This window comes from Erpetoichthys calabaricus, chromosome 5, assembly GCF_900747795.2.
Source record: "Erpetoichthys calabaricus chromosome 5, fErpCal1.3, whole genome shotgun sequence".
In the NCBI taxonomy this organism is placed as follows: Eukaryota; Metazoa; Chordata; class Cladistia; order Polypteriformes; family Polypteridae; genus Erpetoichthys; species Erpetoichthys calabaricus.
Window position 1 is genome coordinate 19,986,313 of NC_041398.2, and position 23,246 is coordinate 20,009,558.

The window sequence follows — 23,246 nt, forward strand, 5'->3', positions numbered from 1 at the left end:
TCCAGCACGCTGGAGCTGATCAGTCCGTGCCGTACATCCGTTGAGCAGCCAGTTCATGACCACTGGCGCCCCCTAGCAAATGATCAGCCTTGCTGTCCCTGGGATTCAGCTGCTGCACTAGACTGGCCTGACAGCGTCAGCACTTACCTCTGTGTGCAGACAGTTCAAGAGCAGTTGGCTCTGTGATTTCACCAATGGCATCAGTTGCACCTTGTACATATAATAATTGATTGTTCCAGTAGTTTTTTTTAATTTTTACAGTTCATTGTCAGTGTGGAAAATGAGTAGTGTTGCAGTAATTGTGATGCTCTTTGCATGAAAAATAATGTGTTCCATTAAAATTTCACATTTTCTTTGTGAATTGTGATGTTTACTTAAAAAGTGCAGCAAAAAATTATTTGGCGTCCAGGGGTGCATTAACCCCCCAAGTATGTGGCGGTTTAAGGGTTAAACATGTTAAGGAGCCAACAGGCAGCCTTAGCGGGAATGCCTGAATGGCTGTTGCTCCCCCAGCTTCTTATGAGGGGTGGCTTTTCCGACCCCTCCACTCACTCCTCTTTTTTTCTCCCGCTCTGTTCCCCTTTCTATGTTGAATTCAAAGGGAGACCCATGGCGCTATAACTGTTTCCAAGGTTCCAGCCAGCTTGCATTGCCCCACTGTTTAACCCTTAAACTGCCGGAACCGGCTAAAGTCGGTCTCCAATGCAATTTGCCAGCACGCTGGGGCCGTGAGCAGCCAGCTCGTAACCACTGGCGCCCCCTAGTGAATCAGCCTTACTGTCCCTGGGATTCAGCCGCTGCACTAGACGAGCCTGACAGAGTCAGCGCTGGCCTCTGTGTGCAGACGGTTCAAGCGCAGTTGGCTCTGTGATTTCACCAATGGCATCAGTTGCACCTTGTACATATAATAATTGATTGTTGCAGTAGTTTTTTTAAAGTTTTTACTGTTCATTGGGAGTGTGTAAAATGATCAGTGTTGCAGTAACTGTGATGCTCTTTGCATGAAAAATAATGTGTTATATTAAAATTTCACTTTACCTTTGTGAATTGTGAGGTTTACTTGAAAAGTGCAGCTAAAAGTATTTGTCGTCCAGGGGTGCACTAACCCCCCAAGTATGTGGCAGTTTAAGGGTTAACAGAACATGCAAGGCTGGAGTGAACAGGAGTTGAACTAAGCCAATCAGGCGCCACTTGAGCTGTGGCGACATCACTTTGCCCCCAAACCCCCCCGTGAAAAACAACACAAAAGTGAGCAGAAATGATGTTACAGGATGAGAAAAGAAAAACACGAATGACCGCAATATCCCAAATGAAACTGAAATGCAGAAAGTGTCGAGTCCAAACCTCAAACAAAACCAAACCATCTCCACTTTGTAAGCTCCACACGATTTACACATCCTCAACGGAGGAAGAGCAGGACACTGTGCCACAAATGACAAATAAAGACCACAGAAGCCATTTGATGACTAACTCGTCTCAAACTGGCCAATCAGACCAGCCGCTCTCAATCTTTTTGTTTTTCTCCTGCACCCCACTTTTGTAACGGAGGTCACTGCTGACAATCCCCTTGTTATGCTACTTCCCTTACTAACTGATTAACTATAAATTTTATCAAAGCCGTGTCAGACGAAAACAAGACCCACCTGCTTATATCACACTCCGCCAGGCTCATTCAGTCAACTAACCTTTGATGTCATCTGTCACCCTGCTGTATATCAGTCAAGTTGGGGGGGGGGGGGGGGGATTATTGACCTCAAGAGGACAATCAATCTCATCACCATGCAGGACTTAACTCACTGCAATGGCAACCAGATGAACGAGGCTCTCGACAATTGTGTAAGACTTGTGCCACTTGGCTATTAAGTCTACCCTTTGGGTTTTATTAGAAATTTTCACTTTTTGTAGTTGTCATGTCCAGCTGACTGTGTAACTCACCGTTCTTAGGAAGACAGACTTATTTTTTTTTAAACATTGTGGTCACAAAGGGGGTGTTGCAGCTCTACAAACACCCAACACAAGGGCTCAGGCAAAAATCTGTCAATACACAAGAGGTTTTGATTTGCTGTGAAATGCTTCCCAGTAAGCGTTTCCCACAATATCAAGCACAGTAACACTTAATAACTCTATGTCGTCTTCTCCCTCAGCCTCTTTCCATCTCTGGCTCCCCAACTGAAGCGAGGCTGCCCCCTTTATGCAAACCCCAGAAGCACCTCTAGTGTCCAGACACTGTGGCTTGGGAATGCGGAGAACCTGAAAATATAGGGCTCACAAAACCCCTCAGCACTCAACAGGGCTGATCCAAAGCACTACGGTACTCATGATGCCCTGTGGGTACCCTCAGGGGTGATGTAACCCAGGGGGGCCGCCCTCTAGTGCATTGGGGTAGACATTGCCCTGAATGACCAGTCTTCCTCTGTCCTTCCATTATAATGCCCCCCCTGGCCAGGTAAGAATCCATATCCAGTCCCGGCCAAGATGCTCATCCATGCGGGCCATCCATCACAGCACGTCTGATGTTTTTTTCTCTAAACATCATTTTGTTTAACACATTTTTAGCTGCCACAGGTGAGACATTCTGAGTAGCAAACACCCCGTGGATAAGACCTCACCTTCAATAAGTGAGTGTGGAAATCCAAACAGCAGAAAATCAGGTTGCAGTTTGTGGTTTTTCACTTTTTTTTTTTTTTTCTCTCAGGTTCTTGCCGTTCATCTTATGTTTATGATCATCTTCTCGTACAAGCCAGTCCAATCCAGCTGCTGGATTTGTCACTTAAATATGACACGATTAAATATACAAAAGCGATATGCTTGTTTACTCTTGATTATCGAGTATATAAGAGGATTGTTAGCGAGAATGAACATCTATAATGAACTGAACAAAATGGCAGAATGAAGCTGTTCAGGTGACAAGAGCTACTGAAGCCCTGCCTGCCCATTACAGACGAGTCGAGCCGCTTCAGGCGACCCCGCTTTGAGACCCACTGAGTCAGACAACAAGTTCATTGAAAAGAAATACTGTAATACAAGTGTCCTGTAGGCACTACGATCTTTAAGCACTCGGAATTCCATGGCATCATTTAGAACGTGTCATGTTTTTATGTCACTGCCACGCGCCCCTCCACTCTCGTAGACCTTCAGTGGTTTCAGCCCGCGCATTAATCCCACCCTGCCCGCGTGTCCCCAGGTCATTTCCTTCGGTGCTCTGTTCGTGTAGTAAACGCGATTTGCGAGAAAAGCTTCGTCAAGCTCGGAGTCGCGGATTTTTGTGAATTCCTTCACACAGTAATCTCGGGCTAAAAGACGAGCAGGGACAGGACGGGACGAGCGAGCGGCTTACATGGCAGCCTGGGCCCCCAGCGTGAACGGCGGTAATCCTTAAAACGGACGGACCTGACAGACTGCCAGGACTCGCTCTTTCTGCCTTTTTATTCTTTTCTATCTCGGGATCCATCGTCCTCACGCTGTCCTTAAATTAACCAGCCCACGCCCTCCTCTCATGTCCCACATGGTATTTCCACCCCTTCGTGATGCTCCCGTTGCTTACCGACCGTCCTCCTCCACCCACTTGTCAGTTTTTCTTTTCTTTCTCTCCTTCGTGTCTTCTTCTGTTCGCTTTTTCTCCACGCACCTCAAATAGCATTCAGAACAAACAACGAGAAAGGAAACGAGTCATAAAAACGAGCGACTTGACGGACGGGAAAAGAAATACCGTTGATGTGAACACTGACATCTACTGGACGGAGGGAGGATAATTCATAGATAATTGATAAGAAGCCCATGAATGTTTAATAAAAGCAATTTATTTCGAATAAAGTAACATAACTCTCCCTCCAAGGACGCGTATCTTTATTGGTTCTTGCATCAATAAGTGATCAATAAAGTATCTATCTATCTAATAGTACCTTTCCTATCTATCATATAGTGCCTTTCCTATCTATCTATCTATCTATCTATCTATCTATCTATCTATCTATCTATCTATCTATCTATAAGTACCTTTCCTATCTATCTATCTATCTATCTATCTATCTATCTATCTATCTATCTATCTATCTATCTATCTAATAGTGCCTTTCACATCTATCTATCTATCTATCTATCTATCTATCTATCTATCTATCTATCTATCTATCTATCTATCTATCTATCATATAGTGCCTTTCACATCTATCTATCTATCTATCTCTCTATCTATCTATCTCTCTATCTATCTATCTATCTTATAGTACCTTTCCTATCTATCTCTCTTATAATGCCTTTCACATCTATCTTATAGTGCCTTTCCTATCTATCTATCTATCTATCATATAGTGCCTTTCACATCTATCTATCTATCTATCTCTCTATCTCTCTATCTATCTATCTCTCTATCTATCTATCTTATAGTACCTTTCCTATCTATCTCTCTTATAATGCCTTTCACATCTATCTTATAGTGCCTTTCCTATCTATTTATCTATCATATAGTGCCTTTCACATCTATCTATCTTATAGTACCTTTCCTATCTATTTATCTATCTATCATATAGTGCCTTTCACATCTATCTATCTATCTTATAGTGCCTTTTCTATCTATCTTATAGTGCCTTTCACAACTATCTATCTATCTCTCTATTATATATTGCATTTCACATCTATCTCTCTTATAATGCCTTTCCTATCTATCTATCTATCTATCTCTCTCTCTCATAATGCCTTTCCCATCTATCTGTCTTAGATAGATAGAGAAAGGCACTATATATCTATCTATCTTATATAGTACCTTTCATCTATCTATATCGTATATAGTGCCTTTCTCTATCTATCTATCTATCTATCTATCTATCTATCTATCTATCTATCTATCTATCTATCTATCTATCTATCTATCTATCTTATATAGTACCTTTCTCTATCTATCTTATATAGTGCCTTTCTCTATCTATCTATCTAATATAGTGCCTTTCATCTATCTCTATCTATCTTAGATAGATAGATAGATAGATGCTCTATATAAGATAGATAGAGATAGATGAAAGGCACTATATTAGATAGATAGATAGAGAAAGGCACTATATAAGATAGATAGAGAAAGGTACTATATAAGATAGATAGATAGATAGATAGATAGATAGATAGATAGATAGATAGATAGATAGATAGATAGATGCTCTATATATCTATCTATCTTATATAGTGCCTTTCATCTATCTCTATCTATCTTATATAGTGCCTTTCATCTATCTCTATCTATCTATCTTATATAGTGCCTTTCTCTATCTATCTATCTTATATAGTGCATCTATCTATCTATCTTATATAGTGTCTTTCATCTATCTTATATAGTGCCTTTCTCTATCTATCATAAAAGGTTGGAAAATGAACGACTGACTGACCTAAGATCTCTAATTGTAACAATTAAATAAAGAAAGCAAATAAATCAAGAGAGACTGGAATCTTATCAAAGATGAGAACGGGAAAAGATGAAATGCTCCAGACAAGGAGACACAAGCAGCAGCCATGAGAACAGAACAGGCAGAGCCCTGGGATGAAGAGGAGAGAAGGACCCCATATGGGTGGTTTGTACAGTGGATATAAAAAGTCTACACACCCCTACCAAAATTGTGTAATAAAAATGAAACCAAGATAAAGTCTGTAGAACTTATTCCACCTTTATTGCAAAGTTGCAATCTACGCAAAGAAGATGAAAACAACTCAGAAACTGTTTACTGAAAAAGAACATGCAGCTCGGCAGTTTAGAAAGTGGCCGAAATAAATAAATAAATAAATAAATAAATAAGACGCACTCGAGCTGTGGAGTGGAGCGGGTGCGACTGACCTGCGAGGACGGCTCGTCTCCAGGTTGATGCCAGGTGGTCGACAGTCAGTGAGTTGCCCCGCCAGCAGGTGCGGTTTCTCCAACTGCCTCGTTATCAGCCCAGGGTGTCAATAGGACGATTGCACCTGCAACCACTTTCCCCAGCATGTAAAAGGGGGTGCGCAAGAGCAAAAATGAGAGAAAGCCAAGGAAAGGAAGAACGAGAATCACAGGGAGGTTAAAGTAAAGAGGGGGAAAACAGGGAAGAGCCGGTACCGGAGTGAGGAGGAGAGCCCCTGGAAGACTGTGTGCGGCTGACACTCGAGTTGCAGTGATGGTTCACTCCACTGAGAGACTTAAGGGGCTGGCAGTGAATGGGAGGCCTACTGTGGGGCCATGAAAGCAGCAGGGACCCGGACCTGTAGACCGCTGCAGAAAGAAGGTGCAGCCTGTTGGGTAGGCAGTTTCTCAGCTGCTTGATCCGGAACGATAACCTGGGGAGGCAGATGTTTTAATGGACAGCATCAGTGAGCTCCTGGACCATCTGTGGTGCTACTTGATTTTGTCTGATGCACTCTTACACAGTGGTTCAGAGGTTCTCAGTTAGATTTGGGTTTGAGGAACATGCTGGCCATTCAATGGCATCAATAACTTTGTCATCCAGGAACTGCCTACACACTCTGGCCACATGAGACCGGGCACTGTCCTGCACCAGGAGGAACCCAGGGCCCACTGCACAAGTGTCTGGTCTGACAATGGCCCAGTTCCTAACAGCAGTCAGGGTCCCATAGCCTAGCAGGTGGACCATCCAAGGATATGCCTCTCCAGATCATCACCAACCCACCATCAATCTGGTCTCACTGGATGATGTTTCAGGCTGCATAACATTCACCACGGTATCTCCAGACTCTTTCATGTCTGTCACATGTGTTCTCATCTGTGAAGTGAGAAGGGCACCAACGGTGGAGCTGCCAATTGTGTTTCTTCTGGAGAATGATGATCAAGGTGGGCAGTGACCACAGTCCCACTAGAGGAGGTCGGACCCTCCTGCCACCCTCATGGAGTCTGTTTGTGACAGTCTGGTCAGAGACATTCACACCAGTAGCCAGCTGGAGGTCATTTTGTAGGCTCTGGCAGGGCCCCTCATGTTCCTCCTCACACAAAGGAGCAGACAGCAGGCCTGCTGATGGCTTGGTGTCCTTCTATGGACCTGTCCAGCTCTCCTTGTGTAGCAGCCTGGCTCCTGGTATCTCCTCCATACTCGTGAGACTTCCTGCAATGGCACATGTGTATAAGCCATCTTGTAGGAACTGGACTACCTGTGTAACCAGAATGGGCAGCAGGTACCCTCACACTACCAGTAGGGACAAGGACACCAGAAAGACGCAAACTAGAGAGGAAGGAGAGAGCGACTGGCTGTGGCCACCATTCCCTTTTCTGGGGGGGAGTCTTGCTGTTGCCTCTCCAGTGTGCCTGTCGTCACCTTTTCATTTGCACCAAAGCAGGTGACATTGAGTCACAATCGCTTCTGCATCTAAACTGGATGGACCGATGTCCCTGAAGATTCATTGAGTTGGCATTAGACTGGGACGATTAACTGTTCCCTTCATTTATTTTTTTTGAGCTGTGTGTGTGTGTGTATATATATATAATATAATATATATATAGTTGGGGTGGCGCAGTGGGTAGCGCTGCTGCCTCGCAGTTAGGCGACCTGTCTGGGTTCGCTTCCCGGGCTCTTCCCTGCGTGGAGTTTGCATGTTCTCCCCATGTCTGCGTGGGTTTCCTCCCACAGTCCAAAGACATGCTGGTTAGGTGCATTGGTGATCCTAAATTGTCCCTAGTGTGTGTTTGGTGTGTGTGTCCTGTTATTTTTCATACCAGTCCTTTCTGCTTCCCACAATACACAGAGGAAGGCTACATTTTGTACACTCCATTAGGGGTTTTGTGCTTCACTTCACACATCTTCTCCTGCCTTCTCATTATTGTTGCCTCGCAAAGTGTGTTAGTGTGTTATTCATCTATAATATAGCACCTTTCATATCTATCTATTATAAAGTGCCTTTCATGTCTATTATAAAGTATATTTCACACTATCAATCATATAGTCCCTTTTATATCTATCTATTAATCTTTCTCTCATATAGTGCTTTTCATATCTATTATAAAGTGCCTTTCATATCTATGATATAGTGCCTTTCATATCTATTATATAGTACGAATCACACTATCAATCATATAGTGCCTTTCATATCTATCATATCATGCCTTTCATATCTATTATAAAGTGCCTTTCATATCTATCTATTAATCTATCATATTGTGCCTTTCAGATCTATCTATTAATCTATCATATAGTGCCTTTCATATCTATTATAAAGTACGTATCACACTCCATCAATCATATAGTGCCTTTCATATCTATCATATCATGCCTTTCATATCTATTATAAAGTGCCTTTCATATCTATCTATTAATCTATCATATAGTGCCTTTCATATCTATTATAAAGTATCACACACTATTAATCATATAGTGCCTTTCATATCTATTATAAAGTGCCTTTCATATCTATTATATAATACGAATCACACTATCAATCATATAGTGCCTTTCATATCTATCATATCATGCCTTTCATATCTATTATAAAGTTCCTTTCATATCTATCTATTAATCTATCATATAGTGCCTTTCATATCTATTAATCTATATCATATAGTGCCTTTCATATCTATTATAAAGTACGTATCACACTCCATCAATCATATAGTGCCTTTCATATCTGATATCATGCCTTTCATATCTATTATAAAGTTCCTTTCATATCTATCTATTAATCTATCATATAGTGCCTTTCATATCTATTATAAAGTACGTATCACACTATCAATCATATAGTGCCTTTCATATCTATCATATCATGCCTTTCATATCTATTATAAAGTGCCTTTCATATCTATCTATTAATCTATCATATTGTGCCTTTCAGATCTATCTATTAATCTATCATATAGTGCCTTTCATATCTATTATAAAGTACGTATCACACTCCATCAATCATATAGTGCCTTTCATATCTGATATCATGCCTTTCATATATATTATAAAATGCCTTTCATATCTATCTATTAATCTATCATATAGTGCCTTTCATATCTATTATAAAGTACGTATCACACTCCATCAATCATATAGTGCCTTTCATATCTGATATCATGCCTTTCATATCTATTATAAAGTGCCTTTCATATCTATCTATTAATCTATCATATTGTGCCTTTCAGATCTATCTATTAATCTATCATATAGTGCCTTTCATATCTATTATAAAGTACGTATCACACTCCATCAATCATATAGTGCCTTTCATATCTGATATCATGCCTTTCATATATATTATAAAATGCCTTTCATATCTATCTATTCTATCATATAGTGCCTTTCATATCTATTATAAAGTATCACACACTATTAATCATATAGTGCCTTTCATATCTATTATAAAGTGCCTTTCATATCTATTAATCTATCATATAGTGCCTTTCATATCTATTATAAAGTATCACACACTATTAATCATATAGTGCCTTTCATATCTATTAATCTATCATACAGTGCCTTTCACACTCTCTATCAATCATATAGTGCCTTTTATATCTATTAATCTTTCTCTCATATAGTGTCTTTCAAATCTATTATAAAGTGCCTTTCACACTATCATGTTATTTTTGCTTTTTCCGTCCATTTCTTATCTAGAATAAACTAAGTACATTCCTACACTTCCATTCCAATTTCTGCCAGTGCTGGTGGCAAAGCCTTTCGTGGCAGCCTTGGGTGTAGAGCAGAGAACAGTAAGTCCGTGGCCAGGGGGCACTCCCACACACCCAAACCATTCACCCAGGGGCCAATCAACCTAAACCGCACATTTTTGGGTATACAAGTCAAAAGTTGGCCTACTCAGTGCAATAAGATTTGATCAAAGTGGTGGGGGCTGTGAGTGGTGGTGTGGCGCAGTGCAGGGTGACTCAGTAACATTTAATCAAAGAAGAGTTTCTCACAACAGTCTGTGTAATGTGTGTCAGTGATACTCACTCCAAAGTGGGAGTGGGACAGGGGGGGTCCCCACGAGTAATTCCAAGCATGTACGGCGTGACTTTACCAGTTCACCAGTATGCTAAGTAGTTGAAACTGGGAAGACAGCTACTTCAAAAACCAGCCACGGGTGAATGTGCAGCAGACATGATTAACCGATGGTGCTTGGTCTGTAGACCCACACAGCGCGATGCTTCCAAGTTACACTTCGCAGAACTCACAAGTCAAGAGTTGCGTCGACTGCTTCAGCAAACACGTCACCCTCAGCAGAGTCCAAACTGTGACGCCAGGTCTTCATAGTTCATATCAATAGCGTTCTGCTAGGACTTCCTCAATGGTATGCTTTCTTATTCTTTTACTAGAAGACATTTCCTGGATTAATTATTGAAATATTTATATGTTTACCGATTATCCGATTAATTAAACAAAACATACAAACAAAAACTTTTTAATTTAAACAAACACACTTTGGAGGGGTTGAATTCTGTTTATTTATACCTGCTTTCTTCTTTTCCACTTTCTTGTATCCGAAGTGGAATTCCACCCGGGTAGGGTAAACGTTAACATGATTCAGTTATTTGTCTGTTTTTATCTACATTTTTATTACTCTTTAATTTAATATTGTTTTATTGTATCAGTATGCTGCTGCTGGAGTATGGGAATTTCCCCTTGAGATTAATAAAGTATCTATCTATCTATCTATGTCTGTGTGTGTGTGTCTGGCGGGGGGGTTTATTGTAATCCTCCAAAGATTCCATGTTGAGATTTTGACGAATCTCGGTGTTTTGGACCTGACTGAGTCTGAAAACACTGTTTTTGGAATTCCATCTGTGCGAGTATGTGTGTGTGAGAGAATAAACACGATAACCCGAGTCCGCTTTCACTTCGGTCAAACAAATTTTGCATACAGTATTCGGTACAAAACGTAGATTCCTATTAACTTTTGGTCTCTTTCCGCTAACCGGAAGTGGTGCTTTACCTTTTATTCATGCAGCTGCAGAGTCTGATTTATTCATCTTGACTTTTACAATAATTGTTCAATATGTTATTCATTTGCTTTGTTGTTGATTGTCCATTAATGAACATAATATAAAAATAGAATTATTGTCTTGCGGTTTACTCCTCAGGGGCAGCACGGTGGCGCAGTGGGTAGTGCTGCCACCTCGCACTAACGAGACCCAGGTTCGCTTCCCGGGTCCTCCCTGCGTGGTGTTTGCATGTTCTCCCCGTGTCTGTGTGTGTGCTTCCTCCCACAGTCCAAAGACATGCAGGTTCAGTGCATTGGCAATTCTAAATTGTCCCGTGTGTGTGTGTGTGTGTGCCCTGCCCAGTGTTTGTTTCCTGCCTTGAACCCTGTGTTGGCTGGGATTGGCTCCAGCAGACCCCTGTAGTTAGTTAGGATATATCAGGTTGGATAATGGATGGATGAATGTTTGTACACAATTTGTTAAACCCAGGAAATTTGGATGTGCCATTGTTTAATCTATTGTCCTGCTGATCTAGGCAGGGACTGAAGGACATTTAAACTTTTTGGCAGGAGAAGGACAGTCCATTGAGAACACTGCCAAGACACTGGCACAGGGGGCTTGCTGGCAGACTGGGGTACATGGCTGGTGCAACGTGAGGCACAAGGACGCCAATGCTAACCTCCAAGGAGGAAGAGACCGCTCCACAAGGAGACGGTGGTTGTGGGTCCAGCAAGAGAGAGGGAAGCCACATGGAAGGGCCGTGCAAAGCTGGCAGGCGAGACGCGAGGCGTGCCGAGGTCACAGCAACACAAGGAGCCCAGAGTGGAAGAGACGCCGACAGGGATTCAAAGATTTGACAAAACCTCTATAGGGAAACGAGCGTCTGGTGAACAGAGTGCCTCGGTGGACGATTAATTGTTGGGGCAAACTGGACTCTGCACTACTAAAGGTTGTATCCTGCACTTCATGATTTTAAAGGACTTTTATAGAGTGTGGACTGTGTGCCATCCTTTTAACAAAAAAGGAATTTCGTTCCCGATATTGTTAGATTGATTTTATGTTTTTAATGTACTTTATATTGTCTTGTGTAATCCTAGTTAGTGTTGCATTGTGTGTTTACTCACCGCCCAATTTAAACAAACCTGTGCGCTATCATCGTTAAATGATAGTTGAACGGTGTCTAGTGTTCGATTACGTGTCAGTGTGAGCAGACACCCGTCACACGAGTCTAACATTCCCAGAGCCAGGAGGCTCAGAGGAGTCGTCGTGCGACTCGGTTCACCTGTCAACGTTGATCACAGGCTGCCATCCGAGAACATGGTTTCTAGCAGCTGAGCCATCAGCGCAACCCAACCGTCCTGACCTGACGCCCTCAGATGATTTCCTGCTCCGAGTTTTGAAGAAATCGCTCTGTGGACGGCGGGTTTTCAAGTGATGATGACGTCCTGGTTTGCAGGTTTTTCAAAGGGGTTAAAATCATTGCAGGAAAAGTGGATGATAGATAGATAGATAGATAGATAGATAGATAGATAGATAGATAGATAGATAGATAGATAGATAGATAATTAGTCCCAAGGGGAAATTCACAAATAAAGTGATGACTGATCAATAAAAAAAGAGAAAAATACAAGTACAAAAAATAAATAAGTAGAAAAATAAAGTCGTACACGGAGCTGCTGAAAAGGCTGCCACTCTCGGCGGCACCTGAGTCTATGACCAATATGGTGTATGGCGCTATCAGGGGACTGCATTGAAAAATATATATATATATATATATTTTTTATCTACTGCGGTAGATAAATTATTGGATGCCCCTCATGAACATGCAGTATATAAATTAAAAAAAAACTTGATAAAACTGTGTTACAAACAGAAATGAAGCACAGACTTTAACAGGATCTCAGAAAAACAACCAAAGTAAGAGTTTCCCAAAAACCAAAAAAAAAAAATGAAATTTCAAAGTCTGAAATAGTTTGCACCTGCAAATATCAACAAGTAAATGTAAAAGACAGTAAGGTGCGTGTTCATCTCACTGCTCACAAAGAGAATCAGACCAGGATGAAGCGTTTTTTAAATTAAATAAAGTTTACTTCAACTTCTTGCGACTTGAAGAAACAAAACATCGGATTGGATGAGTTACACGATTCTGGCATTTTCTGAGGACACTGGAAGCCTTGGACTGTCACCTTATCAGGAGTTGTCACAGACTGCCACAATGTCATGTGTTAAGCTGACAGGCATACAACACAAATGGTGCACAATGTGATAAATACAGAGTTTAAAGATATAATAAAATGGGACAAAAACTACAAAAAATGGGGCAAAAATGAACCACTGATCAAAACTATAACTAAATAAAAACAAAAAAGAATGAAAAATTAAGCAAAATGAAGAGTTCTACTGCCAGAGAATCGTTTAACACAGAAAAGCAGTCCATTTTTTTTTTTCCTCTTTGGAGTTCCTATGAGGTTCTGCTGAATTTTAGGATGTCAAAATGGACCTTGATGTTCTTTTTGTTGTGACATGAAGACACACAAATGGGGAACAGGAGGTGTTGGGCCTCCCAAAAAAAAAAAAAAGGCTTTACTAGCTGGGACAGGCCCCCCCCATACCTGCCTGGGAGAGGCCTCACCACAATGGGGCTAAACCCCAACTCTAGTGGCCTGCCTCAGGCTTTGTAGGCCCAAAATGGATTTAAGCCTCAAAAAGAACTTAGGAGTCCCAAAAAAATGTATCAGAAAGTCCCACAAGGAGGAGGATAACCGTTAGCCTCAGTTTGTGAAGGAGGGGCAAACTTATAGAAAGAATTTATGAACGAAAATAGAAAAGCTGGGGTGGGCTGGCACCCTGCCCGGGGTTTGTTTCCTGCCTTGCGCCCTTGTGTTGGCTGGGATTGGCTCCAGCAGACCCCCCGTGACCCTGTAGTTGGGCTATAGCAGGTTGAATAATGGATAGAAAATGGAAAAAATACAAGGACAGGCTTCTAACAGCAAAAAGAGAAGAATAGGAGTTGCCAAAAATGGTAGTCCTTAGTAATAAGGTCCCAAAAACACAATCCAGAAAAAAAAAATCCTTAATAATAATAATAAAAATATCCAACCATAAACAGAAATACTCAAAGGTCCAAGAAAACAAAATAATTCACTGCCAGGTCCTACTTTCGGCTTATACATAAAGCCAGAGGGTACGGACCCGACAGCTATGACATCAGGGTGGTCCCATCTCTTGGGGGGAACCACCCACAAAGCACGAGGAACACAAGCAAACCTAAAAAGACAGTTCATAATTAACAAAATAATAGAAATAACGTAAGAATAAGAACACATCAAACTTACTAATTAACAACGACCACCATAAAACAATAAAAGTGTATACAGTGGCATGCAAAAGTGTGGGCCCCCGTTGGTTAAAATGTCTCTTCCTGTGAGTAGTTAAGTGAGCAGAAGATGACCTGATCACCAAAAGGCACAAAGTTCAAGATGACACATTTCCTTTTGGTATTTGATACAAGATTAGTGTATTGTGTTTGTTTTGTACAATTGTACAGTGAGAAAAGGAGGACCACCATGCCAAAGTGTGTTCCCCCCCTCTAAGATATTAAAGATCTCAGACCTTCATCAGCCCATCAGGACTCTGGCTTGTTCACACTCATCACTAGGAAACCCCATTTGTTGGAAATTTCTAAGCTGTATAGATTCTTGGACCCCTCAAACCATCCAAGCAATCAGCAGCCATGGGCTCCTCAAAGCAGTTGCCAGGCCCTCTGACAAATCAGACAAAGCAGGACGACGAGGCGACAAGAAGACAGCAAAGCGTTTTCAGGTCACCGTCTCCTCAGTTCCTAATGTTATTAAGAAAAGGCAGTGAACAGGAATGGTGGAAGTCAAGTTGACCCAGAAAACTTTGACAGAACTGCTCATTGGATTTCTAGAAAGGCAAATCAAAACCCCCCGTCTGAGTACAAAAGACCTCCATGAAGATTTAGCAGACTCTGGAGTGGTAGTCCAATGTTCTACTCTCTAGAAATAGTAGACTCATGGTGAAGTCAGCAGAAGAAAACCTTTCCTGCATACCGGCCACAAAATTCAGCACCTGAAGTGTGCAGATGAATATCTAAACAAGCCTGATGCATTCTGGAAAACCAAGTCCTGTGGACTGATGACTTCAAAATAGAACTTTATGGCCAAAATGTGCAAAGGTGTGTTTGGAGATAACAGGGGGGCAAACTCCAGACAAAGACCATGACTCTGACTATTAAGGATCAATCAGGCTTTGGGCTTGTGTGGCGGCCAGTGGCACAGGGGACAAGTCATTGGTAGAAGGAAGAATGGAGTCAAATAAATGCCAGAAACTTCTGGAAGCAAACATCACGCCATTTGTCAGAAAGTTGAAATTATAATGAGGACGAGTCCTACAACAAGATAATGACTTGAAACACACTTCACAATCTACACTGGAATACCTCAAGGGGCACAAGCTGGCAGTTCTGCCACAGCCCGCCAGCCTAAACAACACTGAAGATCTGTGGAGATCTCAAAACAGCGAGAGCAGGGCAGGTGAGACGGCCATAGAATCTCACAGAATTAGAAGCAAATACCTCAAGTAAGAACCGAAAGACTCTTGGCGGGCTACACAAAGTGTTTACAAGCTGTGGGGTCTTACTAAGGACTGACTGTGTGGAGGGGCTGAACTTCTGCCTTCGGGCCTTTTTCACTTTTGTGGTATTTTTGTACCAGTGAATGATGGAAACAAAAATGTAACCTTGCTTAAAATCTTCAAGAAATGTGAGCAGAAGATGACCTGATCACCAAGAGGCATAACATTCAAGATGGCACTTCTACTATTCACGCTAACAGATATTTTAAGCAAGGGGGGCCCAAACCTTTGCACACTACTGTATACAGAATACCCAACAGTTTTAAGTCAGTGCTGTAGATGCCACCACCACTGGCACAATTTCAGTTGTTCCCTTCCACATTTGCTATGTTCCTACAACTTCTTTATAATATATATATATAAATATGTTTGCCACTTAGGCAATGATCCAGGCTTTCCTAGACTGTTTACCTTTAATAACAACGTCCAGTTTACTGGACTTTCACTCAGTCAGGCAGAAGCTGCCTTCATCTGTGGTGCCACGTCCTCCTTTCACTGCCTTAAACCAGCTGGTGTGCAGGCAGTTGTCCCGTGTAGCCATAAGTAGGCACTCTAAGAAGTCTTCAGAGCCCCAAAAGACCCAACAATATTTGAGAGAATCGATTTCCACAGCGATGAATATTAGAACACTCTAGACGAGAACAGGCCATTCAGCTCAACAGAGCTCGCCAGTTCAATCCACTTATTTCTTCCAAAAAAACATTGAGTTTTGAAAGTCCTTAAAGTCTTAAAAAGTTCTCTCTCGGGGATCATTGGGCAGAAGGTTTTTGGAATATCGCTTAGTTTCAGACATTAGGTGCTCAAACGTTACCCCTGTAGTCGTTTCTCCTTGTTTGCCTCTCTGATTTCTTGAACTCTTCCTTCTGTCGCTTATTGTGTGGTACCGAGTTCATCTGGGCGCAAGGCACAGGAGTTTCTGCTCTCTCTTCACTTTTTCGGAATAGATGAGCAAGTTTTATCGTGGCTGTTGTTTTGGGTTCCTTACTTCATGGTTGAATATTTTTTGTTACATTTGGGTCCTTGGAGTTCATCAGGTATGTTTGTAGTCTGATTACTGTTGATCTGTAAGTGTAGGCAACTTCAAGATGTCCCTTACCTCCTTCTGATCTTGGAATGTAAACTCTTGGGATACACAAAGTCTTGCAAATTACCTGGCATGCGTGCAGCAATTTTCTTGGCTTGGTGTCCAGTTTATGAAGGTCATTTTGTGGCCAGTTCCAAAACTGTAGGATAGCGTGGGGACCGCAAATTGAGTGCTAGCTTGGATTTTGTTACGTGTAGTGAGGGAGCTCATAAGGAGCCATTTTGTTGAGCTGATGTACTCCTTGACGACAGTCGGTCTTACGGTTTATATCTGCATACTCATTAATACTCCGGTTTTTGAAAGGTTTATCAGCGTTCAGGTTCTTAATAGCATACTCCTGATCAAGGTCGACATCTATTACTGAAGACAACTTTGATACACTTGTCAAGCCAGCATGCCATTCTGATGTTATTTGAACCATTTTATTAAGTGTAGCTGCTCCTCCAGGTGCCGGACAGCTTCAAATTATCAATAAATAAGAAGAGGGGAGTGACAATCGGAGGGTCCGGTTGATTTTGAGAGCGGATATGAAATCCACGGCCAAGGTTTTTAGATAGATACTTTATTAATCCCAAGGGGAAATTCACATTCATCTTTTAAGAAGGATGCTTAATGAGTGTAATGTCAGGCAGAAAAGTGGGGGGTGAGGAGCCCCCTTGAAAAGTTCCTCGCTTTAATTTTATGTTCAGAATAGTGATTTTTCCTGTTAGGGTGAAGTTAACAGGTAATTTGTCAGGGAGGCATGGTGGCTGAAATTACATTTATCAGAATGAGGAGGATTTTGTATCGACTTAAGAGATTTAATGATCCAAGAGTAAGGTATACAGTCCAAAACCTTTTTTTGTATTTAATCCATGGTACATGTAGGCTCCTCCGCCTTTTTGCTCAGTCCATGATCACTCTGTTTAGTAGTAGCTGGTCTTTGGTTCCAAAGGACTCTCCTTTGTTTCTTTTGGCTATTGTCACCACATTGTTCTGGTCCAGGTCTGTGTTTTTCTTCAGTGTGTATTCTTTTGGGGCTCTGATGAGGACTTAGTTGTGAAAGTTGCTTAAAAAATAATTTGAGACAGCAACGATGTTGCGCTCTGGGTTAATTTCTCCAAAATTTCCTTGGTGGGCTTACTACCAAAATCAGTAGTTAACCTCACTTTTTTTCAGTTTATATCTCACTCTCTTACATTTACAGAGAGGGCTTGACCCAGCACATGCACGGTTCCTAATGACGCTTGTTTTTGCAATTCGTCTGGAGTTAGGATGTCAAAATGGGCCTGAAGTTCTTTTTTTTCATCCTGTTGATCCCAGCACTTTCACACTTTCTCTCCAGTGTGAATTAGTATGTGTTTTTGAAGACTGATATTTTTGACAAATCGTTTGCCACATTCAGAACAGCCAAAAGGTTTTTCCCCAGTGTGGATTCTTTTGTGAACTTGAAGATTACTTAGTTGTGAGAATCGTTTGCCACATTCAGTACAGCAATAAGGCTTCTCTCCAGTATGAATTTGTGTGTGCTGTCGAAGACCACTGCTATCAGAGAACCGTTTCCCACACTGAGGACAGCAATATGGTTTCTCTCCAGTGTGGATTATTGTGTGCCTCTGAAGATGTCTTAGCAATGTGAATCGCTTGCCACATTCTGGACAGCAATGGGGTTTCTCTCCAGTGTGGAATCTCGTGTGGATGTGAAGATTGCTTGCTTGTGAGAATTGTTTACCACATTCTGGACAGCGATATGGCTTCTCTCCAGTATGAAGTTGAGTGTGCTTTCGAAGAGTGCTACTGTCTGAGAACTGTTTGCCACATTCAGAACAGATATATGGTTTCTCACCAGTGTGAATTCTTTTATGGCTCTGAAGATGGCTTATTTGTGAGAATCGTTTACCACATTCAGGACAGCTATGGGGTTTCTCTCCAGTGTGAATTATTATGTGCCTTTGAAGACTGCCATTTTCGAGGAACCGTTTGCCACATACAGAACAACAATAAGGTTTTTCTCCAGTATGAATTCGTCTATGCTGTCGGAGAGTGCTGCTTGCAGAGAATCGCTTCCCACATTCAGAACAGCTATAAGGCTTCTCTCCGGTATGAATTCGTGTGTGCTGTCGAAGAGTACTGCTCTCAGAGAATCGTATCCCACATTCAGAGCAGCAATAAGGTTTCTCTCCAGTGTGGGTTTTTGTGTGCCTCTGAAGATGGCTTACACGCAAGAATCGTTTGTCACATTCTGGGCAAGAGTAAGGTTTCTCTCCAGTGTGGATTTTTGAATGCCTTTGAAGAGAGCCTATACGTGAAAATTGTTTACCACATTCAGGACAACCAAATGGCTTCTCTCCCGTATGAATTCGAGTGTGCTGTCGAAGAGTGCTACTGTTAGAAAATCGTTTGTCACATTCGGAACAGCAATAAGGTTTCTCTCCAGTGTGGATTCTTCTGTGGCTCTGAAGATGGCATTTTTGAGAGAACTGTTTGCCACATTCTAAACAACAAGGAGGTTTCTCTGCAGTCTGAAAACTGAGGAGTTTAGATATTTGCCTCTGACTTTTGAGGGATTTTAGTTTGACATCAGGAGGGCAGCTAAAGAGGAAAGAGTCTGCTGGCAAATCCTCCGATTCCACTGCTGCTGTCTTCATCTGCTTCGTGTCCGATTTGTGTTGCAGTCTGCGCTGAAGAGAGGCCTGCGTAAATGAAGATGGAGAAGAGCTGCCATCCTCCTCCGAATCTGCAATAACAGCAACAGAACAGACAAGACTTTTAATTAAATACAGTTTTGCAAAGAAACAGATGGCACACCAGTTGCTGTCACTACCACACACTGACATTCAATTCCTGGTATGCATGTAAACACTTTCCATATCCTCCTGGTGCCTGCTAGGTTTCTCCATCGACCTTTCATATCCCACAGATGCTGTGACTATGTGTGTGCCATGCAGAGAACTGGCATACATTCTCAGGTTGATTTCAAAGCTGCGTCCATCCAAGGTTAAGAAAATGCATGGATGAATGAGGATGGCAACTGAGAAATGGTGCTGACGGAAGTGTGGCAGAATGGTTTATTTGGCCAAACTCAAGTTCCAGACCCTCCATGTCCAGTGGTGACTACTGCTCCCTCACTCTTTGTTATTTTCCACTGCCCTTACTAAATCTCATCCTCTCATCGTTCTAATTATTTCTATCAAGCCGTGCCCGCTGATCTTTAATGAGATCCTGCAGCGGATGTGTCATGTGTAAATGAATAAGCCCCCCAGACGTTTGTCTTATTCCACTATGACTGCTGATGTTCTCCTCCACTGCAATGCATTGTGAAGTAGCAGAGAAGGGCTGTGTGGGCAGAAACCTGCAGCAATTGGAATATGGGAAGCCAATTTGGTCTTTAAAGTATCTGATTGTCATCAAATAAATTAAAGACCTCATTTGTATTTCTAAAAAAAAAATACAGTTTATATGGTAGTGTGTTTTTTTTATTTCCCCCCAATTTAGGTCACCTATTGTTAATCCCTTTGCATGTTCTCCCCGTGTCTGTGTGGGTTTCCTCCGGGCGCTCTGGTTTCCTCCCACAGTCCAAAGACATGCTGGTTAGGTGGATTGGCGATTCTAAATTGGCCGTAGTGTGTGCTTGGTGTGTGGGTGTGTTTGTGTGTGTGTCCTGCGGTGGGTTGGCACCCTGCCCGGGATTGGTTCCCTGCCTTGTGCCCTGTGTTGGCTGGGATTGGCTCCAGCAGACCCCCGTGACCCTGTGTTCGGATTCAGCGGGTTGGAAAATGGATGGATGGATTGTTAATCCCCATGCACCAGCACACATGCTTTCCAATTCAGCTTCAATCAAATTTCTGTCCCGTTTTTAATTTTCACTTATGAAAAAGCACCAGCACAAGCACTTGTACATGTGCTCAGTGTCATTTTTACATTTATTCACATTACTTACTCATTCTGACACTCGTAGGTGATAGTTGCTCCGCCGCCTCTCTTCTGTCTCCTTCGCCTATGTTTTCTTCGGACTCCGATAACTCCGATTTCAGTTCCACAGAATTCTGCTGGGTGGCCGGTGGTCCCAAATTAGTGAACCAGGGCTGTAAAATGAAGTGAGACTCTTCACAAACGTCTTGCCTGAAAGTCTTCCCCGTTTCGTGCTTTCGCAGTTCAAGATTAACCGAGAAGTCTTCGGAATCCTCCACTGTAACTTGAATGATTTCATCCTCCGACTCTTCTTCAGAATCAGACGTGCTGCCTTCACAGTCCTCCTCTTTGTCACATAAAACCTCTGGTGCGCCCCACTGACAATCCTCTTGTGTCATGTGCGCCGGTCGTTCACTCACGGTGTCCTCTTTGGCCGAGGCCATGTTCATTTTGTAAAACTCCTCTCTCTCCCTGCCACACCTCTCTTCTGTTCCAAGATTCCCTTTTCACTTGGACAGCCTTGACCTGGAGGCCATTAGACTCCTCGGTGCATGGTCAGGTAAATGGGAAGGGATGCTCCTTTTAATCTGTCAAAATGAAAAAGTGATAGAATTACTTTATAAAGTTATCAAGTATAACCTGCAGGTTATATCTTTTTCTCCCCGTATCTCTCTTACTCCTGACCTGTTGACCCTGCAACTCCAGCTTACCTCTCCACTGCTAACTCAACACACTTCTAAGCATGGAGATGACGACTTTAATGGCCCCAAGGTTTCAATTCCAGCCCAGCCCTAAAATTGACTTCTCTGGATCAGAGGCAGCCCTGATTTTTTCCCCTTGGGATTAATAAAGTATCTATCTATCTATAACCTGAGCACATTTCAGGGTTAAGTCCCATTTTTTACCAAACACACAAACAACTACCCACTAAGTTTTTGATGCGAGATTTGAAATGCTGTGAACGCTCCATGTAAGCCTAAGCGGATCTCAGCAGATTGGGTGTGAAAACCAACTTCATACGGAGACAAAGTCTGGCTGATTAAGACCAAATTTGGAATGAGGAAGAGAAGGAGAAGCATGGCAGCACGCACCAATACAGTGTTGTTGTTGCTGCCCCCACCACGCGACAACCTACCTCAAGATCCCATATTAGGACCCAAGTGCAGCCATGGGTGACACCTCAGCATCACACTGAAACTGTGTGATGTTTCTAACAGGGGCTGGAGTGCCAAGTCTTGCCACCAACTCCCAGATTATTTTGGAGGACCTGCTTGCAGGACAGAGAAACTGCAGGCGGGGAGGGTGAAAAATCTAAAAAGCATGTTTTTAATCACATGAAACTGTTTTATACTGGCACTATGTCAAAGCTCGACAAATACAACAGTAAAGGATTCAAAGCAGAATATTTCACCCAAATTGAAGCCATCATTTTAAAAGACACTTGACCTGTGACTAACCGATATCCCAAACCTCAATTACAAAGAAACCAACAGAAATACACGTTTAGCAGAAACAAGCAGTGCACCACGTTTGACTGCCATTACAAATATTGAAAAAACATCCTCCAGCCTTGGTGGGCCTGCCTGAAGGATCCCCGCTAAATACAAAAAGTGTCTCCTTCACCGGCCCACTGCTCCATACTCAAAAGCACTCCTCTTGTCACTCCTCTTCTTTTTCTCCCCGTATCACTGTTACTCCTGGCCTGTTGACCCTGCAACTCCAGCTTACCTCTCCACTCCTAACTCAACGCACTTCTAAGCATGGAGATGACAACTTTAATGGGCCCAAGGTTTCAATTTCAGCCCAGCCCTAAAATTGACTTCTCTGGATCAGAGGCAGCCCTGATTTTGCACCACACAAACTGTGGAAGAAAAGAATTTGCAACACATCCTCCCACTGAAATGGGAGACTAGTCAGGATAAAGGGAAAGATGACTGCAGCAATGTACAGAGACATCCTGGATGAAAACCTGCTCCAGAGCGCTCTTGACCTCAGACTGGGGCGACAGTTCATCTTTCAGCAGGACAACGACCCTAAGCACACAGCCAAGATATCAAAGGAGTGTCTTCAGGACAACTCTGTGAATGTCCTTGAGTGGCCCAGCCAGAGCCCAGACTTGAATCCAATTGAACATCTCTGGAGAGATCTTAAAATGGCTGTGCACCGACGCTTCCCATCCAACCTGATGGAGCTTGAGAGGGGCTGCAGAGAGGAATGGGTGAAACTGGCCAAGGATAGGTGTGCCAAGCTTGTGGCATCATATTCAACAAGACTTGAGGCTGGAATTGCTGCCAAAGGTGCATCGACAAAGTATTGAGCAAAGGCTGGGAATACTTATGGACATGGGAATTCTCCATTTTTTTATTTTTAATAAATTTGCAAAAACCTCAAGTAAACTTTTTTCACGTTGTCATTATGGGGTGTTGTGTGTAGAATTCTGAGGAAAAAAAATGAATTTAATCCATTTTGGAATAAGGCTGTAACATAACAAAATGTGGAAAAAGTGATGTGCTGTGAATACTTTCTGGATGCACTGTATGTGCTGAGCTGGCTCCAGCAATAAGCAACACAGACCACCAGAAATCGAACATTACCAGCTCATACCCAAGTTTTAATGATGGGAGGCTTTATGGCAGGGGTGGGCAGCGTCAGTCCTGGAGGGCCGCAGAGGCTGCAGGTTTTTGTTCCAACCCAATTTCTTAATAAGAAGCACTAATTGCTCAAGTAACACTTCTGCTTCACTTTAGTTGTCTC

The 23,246-nt window shown here is 42.3% G+C and overlaps 1 protein-coding gene across 2 annotated transcripts in view; it reads right to left on the minus strand.

The window, feature by feature from the left end:
• LOC114641660 (gastrula zinc finger protein XlCGF26.1-like) overlaps nucleotides 1-23,246 on the minus strand; it is a 180,039-nt gene that overhangs the window by 10,898 nt on the left and 145,895 nt on the right. Inside the window, exons 2-3 of one of the 2 annotated variants that reach the window (XM_051927449.1) lie at nucleotides 20,521-21,079; nucleotides 18,029-19,317 (exon numbers count right to left, since the gene is read on the minus strand). In XM_051927449.1, coding sequence (XP_051783409.1) covers nucleotides 18,029-19,317; nucleotides 20,521-20,941 — 1,710 coding nt within the window. In that variant the 5' untranslated portion in view covers nucleotides 20,942-21,079. Of the gene's footprint in view, nucleotides 1-3,544; nucleotides 3,671-18,028; nucleotides 19,318-20,520; nucleotides 21,080-23,246 lie in introns of those variants that run through there. The other variant, XM_051927448.1, reaches the window with a different exon arrangement.